A 12,047-nucleotide genomic window follows, 5' to 3' on the forward strand; every position below is an offset into this window, starting at 1 on the left:
TTGATGAATCACAATCTACTGGTTGGAGACTCTCATTATAGAACCAGCCTAAAGAGAACCACAGATTATCCTTTATATGCTTACCAGAGGTTTTTTATGTTGAAACTATGTATACTACTAAAACCAAAGCCACTAAATAAGTGACCTCACCATTTTACACTACAGTACTTCCTATAAACACTGAAGTACATAGTAACAGAAACATGAAAATTATAAAATTACCTTGGAAAATTAAATTAGAAAGTATTTAAAATTTTAGCACATTTTATATAAACATTTCTCCCCTATGAAATATATTATCTCTATATCTTCCTTTCCTTACTCTGATATCATATCCTGCTGAACTACCCCTTTGCCTTGAGAACATCAGTCCTTTCCTTCCTCTTCCTGCCATGACTACAGGTGTCAATTACATGCAAAACTTATACATACATCCTATAGACAGCCATCAAAGTCTCCAAAACCACTCTTTTATTCGTATCACCTTCCTAAAAATCTTCAGTAACTATCCACCCACCTTCAAACCATCCACCTAACTTCAAACTTGCTTGTCTAATATCCAAGGTTCTCCAGAAACTGACTCTGCCAGTCATACTTCCCACTACCCCTCTAATCCAGCCCTCTACTCTTCACTGCCCTCTCTCGAAGTTACCTAGCACTTACACATTCTTAGTGCATTTACTCTTAGTGTTCTAATCTGAAATGTTCTTGCTGTTTATCTTAAATCTATGCATTAAATCCATGACCCACTTCAAATCTCATTTTTATAGGAAACCCACCAAACTAGGAATAATCTTAGCCAGTTTTAAAGTTCTAAATTCTTACTGTCTATATAATTCAGTGTAAATACACCATCTGTAGCTCCTTCGTTACCTTTCTGTATGGAGATTCCCTAGATTCCTAGTTCCAAACTACATTAAAAGCTCCTGGAGGGAAAGCGGATTGTATTTTACTTCTTTATGTATGTAAAGAATATATACATACATAATCTCTCATGTTCTAGAATAGTCTAACATATACTATATGTCCATTATATTATAAACTGAGGATCATACTATATGTTGTAAAGTTTCCTAAGCAGATTTCCATGTTCTTCCTATTGTGTACACAGGGGGACACGTTATAAATACTTTTTAGCCTAGAACTTTCATTTATATACATATTGTAGATATAGGCCAAGAAAAAAAGAATACCTGCACATTCTTCGTTACTTTTCACTTCACATGAGAATGTTCTCAGATAAAATAGTATGTGCAATTAAAAGACAGTATTTGAGAATTAAAGGAAATGAAATTCATAAAAACAAAAGGCACAATACAGGCCTTATTTGGAACCTGACTTAACTAAATAACTATAAAAGGACTTTAAAAAATTAGGGAAATATGAATATTGGCCAGGTATTTTATAACACCAAATAATTATTATTTTGTTATGTGTGATATGGCATTATAAGGAAATGTGTATTATTTTGAGAGAGACACACTGATGTATGTACCGGTGACACGATTTTCTTTAAAAGAAGAAGAAGGAAGGAAGGAAGGAAGGAGGGAGGGAAGGAGGGAGGGAGGGAGGGAGGGAGGGAGGGAGGGAGGGAGGGAGGGAAGGAAGGAAAGAAAGAGAGAGAGAGAGAAAGAAAGAAAGGAAAGAAAGAAAGGAAGAAAGGAAAGGAAAGAAAGAAGAGGAGAGGAGAGGAGAAGAGAGAAGGAAAAAGAAGGGGGGGTTAGGAATGGAGGAAGGAAAACGAATGATGAAGCTAATGTGGCAAAATAATGTTGAAATTGGGTGATAATGTTGAGTCTGAGTGATTGGGGATTTATTATACAATTCTAATGAATGTTTGAAATTTTTCATGGTTAACATTCTTTCAAATTAAAACCAATCAAACTGAACTCAGAATAAGTAGTAAAAATCAAATTTTAAACTAGTATACTCCTTGCTGTTCAAATAAGAAGTAAAACGGTGATTAACATGTTGCAACAGTTTATAAAGAGCTAACAATGTCAGAGATGTCATCCTTTTAAGTTAGAAAATCTGTGGGCAAAGACAATATCTAGTTTGCTTACCAGCATGCTATTTCGCTTAATTTAGCGAAGTAAAGGCACACAGTATAGGCTCAATAAATATTTGTAAAGTGAATAAATTAATTTTAATGAAATATACTAATACATTGAGGATAATTACTTAGACACAAGTGTTAATTCACTACTACAGGGCCTTGACTATTCTAAATGCTACTGCATTAAATTGAACTCTATCACCTGAAGGGCCATGATCAAAATTAAGAATAGTCTCACGAAGATGCTCCTATAGAACACAGCAATTCAGAATCTCAGCCCAAAAAACAGTAAAAACTTTGCTGCTTTTAAATAGCAAATTCAAGGTATAAAATACCGTTTTCATTTTCATTTTTGTTTGCTTTCCTTCAGTCATTCTGGATAACACTTGGACTTCTATTTACTTTATTTTTTTTTTGAGACGGAATCTCGCTCTGTCGCCAGGCTGGAGTGCAGTGGCACAATTTCGGCTCACTGCAACTTCCGACTCCTTGGTTCAAGCGATTCTCCTGCCTCAGCCTCCAAAGTAGCTGGGATTACAGGCACACACCACCAGGCCCAGCTAATTTTTATATATATATATTTTTAGTAGAGATGGGGTTTCACCATGTTGGCCAGGATGGTCTTGATCTCCTGACCTTGTGATCCACCCACCTCAGCCTCCCAAAGTGCTGGGATTACAGACATGAGCCACCGCGCCTGGCCTTTTTTTTTTTTTTTTTTTTTTTTTTGAGATGGAGTCTTGCTCTGTCACCCAGGCTGGAGTGCAGTAGCGCAATCTCAGCTCACTGCAACCTCTGCCTCCAGGGTTCAAGCAATCCTCCTGCCTCAGCCTCCCAAGTAGCTGGTATTACAGGTGCATGCCACCACACCTGGCGAATTTTTGTATTTTCAGTAGAGACGGGGTTTCACTATGTTGGTCAGGCTGGTCTCAAACTCCTAACCTCAAGTGATCTGCCTGCCTCGGCCTCCCGAAGTGTTGGGATTACAGGCATGAGCCATCGTGCCTGGCCTTATTTCATTCTTTATTAGAATAAAGTCTATAAAAAAGGAGTTTTCTCGTTGAACAAATGTAACCACCTCTTGAATGAAGAGTATATACTTAATACAATTATAATATCCACCTGATGTCAAACATCAGCATGCAGAAAGTCTGAAATGAAACAACCCAGAAGCTCTAAAATTTTAAGCAAACTCAGTAAAATACTCATTTGTTACTTAAGTCTGCTTTAAAAAAGAAAGAAAATTGTTTTGATACTAAAATTCTGAATTGCCTTCTCTCATATATGATGGAACTTTTCCCACCCACACTCCTTCAAAAGTCAAACTGACATTGAAGAAATTAGCACTAATCTTGCTATTTTAGTTATGTGACCATTGAGAGTCTGATTAGCTTTCGCATTATTTTAGTCAAATGGTGCATTATGTGAGAATAAAAGTTGAATACTTCCAGTGAAATTCTGTACAGAATACAAATCCACATCCTGTTTTAAGCAGTAAAAGTCAAAGTTAAATTAAAGGGTATCTTAAGTGAAACCCACAAACCTTCAGCAATCATGTCTTCCATCTCTGTGTCAGATGAATTATCTGCATGTTTTGTATTATTCTGTAGCTCTGGCTGAACACACACTGAATTTATCACCTGATTATCCAAAAGAGGCCGTTTTTTCACAGGCTGTTCTATTAGCAAAGAGGAACGACTCACCTTTAAAAAAGGAGAAATAATAAAATGAAACAATCTCCAAAAAGACATTCATAAATACTTTGGTTTAAAAAACTCTTAAAATGAAACCTATTTGTGATAATTTACTAGTTCAACTGATCAGATCCATCTAGTAAGTGCCTTATTCCTTGGGAAAAGGTGAGGCAGACTGGACATGAATGGTTTATTTCTGGTCACCAGCAGTACAGCTGCTTCAAAGTCTCTGTCAAATGGAACCTACTGTCTGAGTTTAGGCAAGGAGTTTTTGGAAAAAACACCTTAAAATTCAGCAATTCCTTATCTTCAGAATTAATACTAATCAGTTATGCTACACTGCGAATATTTTGGTAGCTCAGTCCAACACTGAAAAACAAAGGCAATAACTGTCAGTATATTTAAGAGTTGGGGTTTTTTTTTTTTAACTTTAAAAAGTCTACTCAAGCAATTCTCTCTCAAGTTCTTTGTGGAGATTAACTTTTTTCCTTTATAAATTTTAGCGTTTTTTCTTTCTTTTTTGAGACACAGTTTTGCTCTTGTTGCAATGGTGCAATCTTGGCTCGCCACAACCTCCACCTCCTGGGTTCAAGTGATTCTCCTGTCTCGGCCTCCCTAGTAGCTGGGATTACAGGCATGTGCCACCACGCCTGGCTAATTTTGTATTTTTAGTAGAGACGGGGTTTCTCCATGTTGGTCAGGCTGATCTCAAACTCCCAACCTCAGGTGATCCACCCACCTCAGCCTTCCAAAGTGCTGGGATTACAGGCGTGAGCCACTGTGCCCGGCCAATTTTAGTGTTTTCCATATGAATGTAAGACAAAGAAAAGATCATCAGTAAATTTTGACATGCCAGTATCCTCAACTAATTAAGATTTTTCACGCACAACGCTTTTTATTTGTAGGGTTAATGATCAAGACAAAATTATTGGATGTATTTTCTGGATAAGAAAACTAAAATTCAAAATGTTTAGGTGATTTGTTTACAAAAACAGAATGAGGACTAGAACTCAAGTCTCCTGAATCCTAGTTTAGCAAATTAATCCACTATAATCACAAAAGAAATGGAAAATCCTCAAATATTAACAAATTAACATCAAAATATTCACTTATATTCAGTATACTTGGTTAACTCAGGAATACTACTTATTTTAGAAGTATTTTCAACAAAAACAACTCAGATCAAATATATCCATTGATTCACTAGTGAGCCCTCAGCTAATTTAAAAACCAGAATGAATAGAACATCTTATTCCTCAAGAATGCTGGTTAAGTCTCCAATATCTGCCACATATGGGGAACAACAGCTTATTGGATAGAAACTTCTACATTTAACCTTAGAGTATAATTACTCACAAACTTTTTAAACATTTTGTTCATTCCAGTTAGATATTTAATATGCCTCAAGTGAAATTAAAATTTACGAAAGTTATTGCTTAAAGAAAAACTCATATTCATTGCTAAGGGCATACACTTCTCACGGACGAATAAATTTAAATCATTTTCCCAAAAAATAATTCAGTAATATGTATCAAGAGTCTTATGAATATCTACGTAATATGACATAATAACTCTATTTCTAGGAATTCATACTAAGAAACTTATTTAAAATGTGTATGATTTATATATATAGATATTCCTTTCAGAACTATTTGAACAGTGAAAAAATGGAAACCTAATGTCCAACAATAATGGAAAGATTACATAAATAATGGATGTTCCTAAAGTGAAATATTATGTAACCTTTCAAAATGTTTCCAATACTATTAATAATGAGAAAATACTCAAATTTCCTCAGTGAAAGGAGAACTGTATGTACAATAATCTTGATTGTATGTATATATAACATATATACATTATATATATACACAAACACATATACATTAATACCACAATATGTGTATGTGTATTATATCACATATGTATTGTGGTATATATGTACATATACATACTGTGGTATTAATGTGTACTGTGGTATATATATATACATAAACATATTGTGGTATTAATGGGGATCATTTGCCCTGTACATTTCCCAAATCTTCCATTTAGAACATGTATTAGTTTTATAATGTGAAAAATAAAAGTTATGGCTCTCACTAGTGATAAAAGATAATAATGGCTATGGCCATGAAGTGCCAGGTACCATACAGAATAATTTATGCACATTTAGTTCTCTCGACAACCCTAAGAGCAAAGCACCGTCTCCATGTGACAAATAAGCAAAATAAAGATCAGAAAGTTTGAATGATTTGACAAAGGTTACACTGTCAGTATGGAGCAGACGGGGAAAAAAGACTGTTCCTCCATCCACTGTATGAGAATTGTTATAGGAAATCCAAGAGACACACACACACACACACACACACACACACACACACACACACACACACACACACACACACACACACACACACACACACACACACACACACACACACACACACACACACACACACACACACACACACACACACACACACACACACACACACACACACACACACACACACGAAACTGAACACAAAAACAACTGACTGGGTAGCTATCTATCATATCATAATGCAAGATTTTCACCCATGAATCTGAAAATCCAGATGACTCACACACACACACACACACACACACACACACACACACACACACACACACACACACACACGAAACTGAACACAAAAACAACTGACTGGGTAGCTATCTATCATATCATAATGCAAGATTTTCACCCATGAATCTGAAAATCCAGATGACTCAAAAGGCCTTCAAAAAATTTTTCATATTTTTATATATGCTTGTCTTTGATACATTTTCTAAGGAAAAATGTTTTCTTTGATATATTCTTTGATATACTTTCTAAGGAAAAATGTTTATCTTGTATGTATATTAGCATACAAATTATGTACAGCTTAGCTTCAAGTTGTAAGACCCGTAGTGACAGAGCACCTTCACTCTGAGCGGAACATTTTAAAGCATTTGAAAAACATGATTGAAGGCTGAAATTTAGGAATGAGAAAATATATTTGCTAATTACAAACCATCAATGGGGTAACTTCAGATGTAACTTCAGATGATTTAAAATAATACACTTTATGGCCAGGTGCAGTGGGTCACACCTGTAATCACAGCACTTTGGGAGGCTGAGGCGGTAGATCACTTGAGGCCAGGAGTTTGAGACCAGCCTGGTCAAGATGGTGAAACCCCCTCTTCGGTACTAAAAATACAAAAATTGGGCAGGCGTGGTGGTGCATGCCTGTAGTCCCAGCTACTGAGGCAGCTAAGGCATGAGAATCACCTGAACCCGGGAGGCAGAGGTTGCAGTGAGCTGAGATAGTGCCACTGCACTCCAGCCTGGGTGACAGAGTGAGACTCTCTCAAAAACACTAATAAATAAATAAAAATAAAAATAGTAGTACACTTCAGCTGTCATTTCAGTTCCCTTAAAAAGAAAAAATAAGCTGAGCGCCATGCCATGGCTCACACCTGTAATCCCAGCACTTTGGGACCCCAGGAGTTAAAAACCAGCCTGGGCAACACGGCAAGACCTTGTCTCTACAAAAAATACAAAAATTAGTGGGGCACGGTGGCACACACCTGTAGTCTCAGCTACTCAGGTGGCTGAGGTAGAAGAATCAACTGAGCCCCAGGGGTCAAGGTAACAGTGAGCCATGACTGCACCACTGCACTCTAGCCTGGGCAACAGAGCAAGATCCTGTCTAAAAAAAAAAAGAAAGAAAAAATATAAAAGTTGATTTCCCTGGATAAACTTCCAACTACCTTTCTCTAAAAATTATAAAAATATGTCCTGAAATTTTTTTCATTTTTTCCCTTAGTTTATGCATCTAAACTTAGCTGGCATAAAATTCTACATAAACATTTGGAAATAAAGGAAGTAGAAAGATAAATGCTAGATTAAAATGGACAACTTTCTTGAAATAAAATTACAAGCTTTTTATTAGAGAACAGTAATATGTGACTTTTAAAATAATGTTATATAAATTATAAACACACACAGAAATATGCTTGCTACTTACAGGAAATGGCTCCAATCCCTCCTGAATCACAAAGCCTTCAATAACATGGGTTAGGATCTGTGGTTTAACAATAGCCTGTGGAGGTTTGTTCTCTATACTGGGAATGCTACTGTGCAGAGATGTACTGTTACTCCTTGTGGTGGCAGCTGGAAGTAACAATGGAGGTGGTGGAACAGAAACATGTGAGGGATCTGATGGAGATTTAATTACTGAAGCACTGACTGATGCCACAGCAGGTAATTCCACTTGCTCTGAAAAAAAAAAACAAAAAGCCATTTAAAATTTTTTTAGCATTTTGCCCAAGCAAATGACAGAGAATGAAGGAATAAATAATAACAACAGTTAATATCTGGTACTTTCAAAAACTGTTCTAAGAACCTTAAGACCTCATTTAATCTGTACAATAATCTTCTAAGGTAGAAGCTACTATTATTTCCACTTTATATAAGAGGGTAACTTGCTCAAAGTTATTCAAACCTTTGTTTAACAAATTGGGCCAGGTGCAATGGCTCATGCCTGTAATGCCAGCACTGTGGGAGGCCAAGGTGGGTGGATCACCTGAGGAGAGGAGTTCGAGACCAACCTGGCCAACATGGTGAAACCTCACCTCTACTAAAAAAAAAAATACAAAATTAGCAGATCGTGGTGGCACATACCTGTAATCTCAGCTACTTGGGAGGCTGAGACAGGAGAATCACTTGAGCCCAGGAGGCGGAGGCTGCAGTGAGCCAAGACTGTGCCACTGCACTCCAGCCTGGGCGACAAGAGTGAAACTCTGTCTCAAAAAAAAGAAACAAAATTGTTCCCATGAGACATGAAAATGTTTTAAGATATAAACTTATGAATAATTTATACTAAAATGGTTGCTTGGTTTTGTTTTGATGTTTTTTAATTTTAAGCTATTAAATCCCCTATGTTCCTATTTATATATTCCAAATGGTATAGATGGGGCAGTGGAGTACTTTGAAAGTATGCTTAAATGAAATGGGGTCATGAAATCCACAGAATAAGTAGACTTATTCATTTATATGTTTTTTGGAGACCGGGTACATGTCGCCCAAGCTGGAGCCCAACAGCATGATCAAGGCTCACTGCAGCCTCAACCTCCCAGGCTCAGGTGATTCTCCCACCTCAGCCTCTTGAGTAGCTGGGACCACAGGTGCATGCCACCATGCCTGCCTGGAAAATTTTTATTTTTTTGAGCCGGAGTCTCGCTCTGTCATCCAGGCTGGAGTGCAGTGGCATGATGTCAGGTCACTGCAAGCTCTGCCTCCTGGGTTCATGCCATTCTCCTGCCTCAGCCTCCCGAGTAGCTGGGACTACAGGAGCCTGCCACCATGCCTGGCTAATTTTTTGTATTTTTAGTAGAGACGAGGTTTCACTGTGTTAGCCAGGATGGTCTCTATCTCCAGACCTCGTGATCCACCCGTCTCGGCCTGCCAAAGTGCTGGTATTACAGGCGTGAGCCACTCACCACGCCTGGCTGCCTGGATAAATTTTTTTTTTAACGATTTTTGTAGAGATGGGGTCTCACTTTGTTGCCCAGCTGGTCTGGAATTCCTAGACTCAAGTGATCCTCCTGCCTCAGCCTCTCAAAAGTGCTGGTATAAGCCACCATGCCCAGCCTTCACAGCAGTTATATCCATAAATTAACCTAGTTTCACCAAATAATCCAAAAAAAAAAAACCGTACTGGAAAACCTGTTTAAAGTCACACAAAGTCACACAATCTATAAAAAGCTTAAAAAAAAAAAAAGAAAAGAAAAGAAAATCAGCAGAAAATGTTAATGTGCTATTTCTAGGAACAAACACAATTGTACGAACATATTATCAAACTAAGGAACTTCACAAAAATCCTATCTCACATACCAAATCTTCATATATACTTCTAGGGGACAAAGGATGAAAGATTTAAAAATTCTGAAGTAGGACTGAAAGGCACTTTTCTATAGAACGGAAAAAAATCTATGGAGAACTGAAACCTAAATTAAAATTTTAATGTCCCTTACAGATTTAGAAATAAGAGACACTTTACTTTTAAAATATAAAGCTGCACTAAGTATAATTTGATTTGTTCAAGAAATAATGCTTGCTGTATGTTCTAATTAACATCTAGATCATGTGCATAAATGTGCCAAACTTACAGTCCTAAATTTTGTTCAAAATAGAGCTATAAATTACTAACTTTTTGAAGATGGTAATAGCTATTTACATAAGTTGTAAAAATCGAAAACATGAGAAACACTCATGTATTACAATAGAAGAGAAAGACAATTATTATGTCCTCTAGATTTAAGAGAAGTATGAGAGAAAACCCAAGTTCTAAATGATAAAATTTTGCCACAAATCTGTCTATTCTCAGTATCATTTACTGAGCAAGAGATGTGAGATTTTTCTACCTTTTTGTATAGATGCTTTTTACTTTCAAAGAATTTTAAAGATTTATAACAACTGAATCCCAGATGGAAACAAGTCTATTTCTGCAAGTTAGTTTATTTCAAGATTTGATGAGAGTTACTGTAAAAAAATCAACCTGTGCTTTAGTTCCCCCTCAAATATTACAGAAGAGTAATAAGTATGAGGTAAATTATAGGAAGATTCAAGTCTACATTGTACTTTGACAATTTAGCCAGAGAGATGTGCTTGTCAGGATCTCAGACTACATTCCTGAGGAAAACATGGAAAGATGTTCTTGTGTTCCAATATTTCAGAAATGTTTAAACTTCCTTCAAGTACTATTAGTACTGCTTATTTTGTAATTAAATCACAACTAAAATGTAAGTTTACTATTCAATAAAACTGACTTTTTTTTGGTAACTCTAATCTCATGACAGATTAGCAATAAAACTTACATTTCTGCCTTTAAATCAAAACTCCAGTTAATCCACAGCAACATACCATTTCAGTGTAAACCACAAAGATTTAATACTATAAACTTTCTTAAGTCTTATGAGGTATTACTTTGAATAAAAAGACAATAATAAGCCAGGCGCAGTGGCTCATGTCTGTAATCCCAGCATTTTGGGAGGCCGAGGTGGGTGGATCACCTGAGGTCAAGAGTTCGAGACCCACCTAGCCAACATAGTGAAACCCTGTGTCTACTAAAATATAAAAATTAGCCAGGCGCCTGTAATCCCAGCTACTCGGGATACTGAAGCAGAAGAATCACTTGAACCCAGGAGGCAAAAGTTGCAGTGAGCCGAGATCATGCCACTGCACACTCCAGCCTGGGCAACAGAGCCAGACTCCATCTCAAAACAAACAAACAAAAAAAACAGTAATGTAAAACTCACCTTAAATATTTTATGTAAGTTTATTGACTAAATGTTTTCTACTTTTCAGGAGGAGGAAAAGATAAAAGAAAATTAAATTTCCCCTTTTATGCTCTCTAGAGATTTGCAATAGTAGTGAGGGAATAGAAGCTCGAGAGAAAAGAAGGGAAGGGGATATGGCACGCTAAAGAAAGCAGAGGACAAGGGTTGCCTGGACAGCAGACAGGGTCAGTGTCCCATAACAGTTTGTTTCCATGCCTGTCGTAGTAGTCCTTCTTAACTGAAAATGATCATGAGGGCAATAAGATATTCAATAGAACAGAATACGTACAACAAAGCTGGAACCAAGATTAGGATTATTCAGATCAGGGGTCAGCAAACTTTCCATAAATGGCTGTATAGTTTCTACGGCTACTCAACTCTGTGGTTAGTAAAAAGCAGCCATAATATCTGAACAAATGAGTGTGTGGCTATGTTTCACAGAACTTTATTTATGGACAACGAAATTTGAATTTTATATATATTTTCATGACATGAACTATTACTCTTCTTTTGTTTTCAATCATTCAGAAATGTAAAAGCCATCATAAGCTTGGACCACAGAAAAATAAGCAGCAAGCCATGCATGGTGGAGAACACCTATAGTACCAGCTATTCAGGAGGCTGAGGCAGGATTACATGAGCCCAGGAGTTAGAGGCCAGCCTGGGCAACATAGTGAGACCCTATCTCTTAAAAAAGAAGAAAGAAAATAGGCAGCAGAAAAGATCTGAACAGTGAGCAGTGTGCCAACCTCTAATCCTAACATTCATAAACTTTAAAAAATAACATGAAACATTTGTGTTTAGTAAAATACCTAGAATACACAGTAGCTTTGTGAGGAGGCACATACAGGAGATTTGTTTGAACTCATAAACAGCACTGAAATAGTGAATAAGAATTTGAATGGTTAAGCACAAGAACTTTTTTTTAAGAGACAGAGTGTTGCTCTGTTGTA

The 12,047-nt window shown here is 36.7% G+C and overlaps 1 protein-coding gene across 11 annotated transcripts in view; it reads right to left on the reverse strand.

The window, feature by feature from the left end:
* PHC3 (polyhomeotic homolog 3) overlaps window positions 1–12,047 on the reverse strand; it is a 95,216-nt gene that overhangs the window by 22,128 nt on the left and 61,041 nt on the right. For all 11 annotated transcript variants that reach the window (XR_008523201.2, XM_063721579.1, XM_009239515.4 and 8 more), the window contains 2 exon segments: window positions 7,782–8,032; window positions 3,600–3,759 (listed from right to left, as the gene is read on the reverse strand). Coding sequence is in view for 10 of the 11 variants with exons in the window: in XM_063721579.1 (XP_063577649.1) it covers window positions 3,600–3,759; window positions 7,782–8,032 (411 nt within the window). In the remaining variant the exon portion in view is untranslated.

Source organism: Pongo abelii, chromosome 2, assembly GCF_028885655.2.
Source record: "Pongo abelii isolate AG06213 chromosome 2, NHGRI_mPonAbe1-v2.0_pri, whole genome shotgun sequence".
Lineage (NCBI taxonomy): Eukaryota > Metazoa > Chordata > Mammalia > Primates > Hominidae > Pongo > Pongo abelii.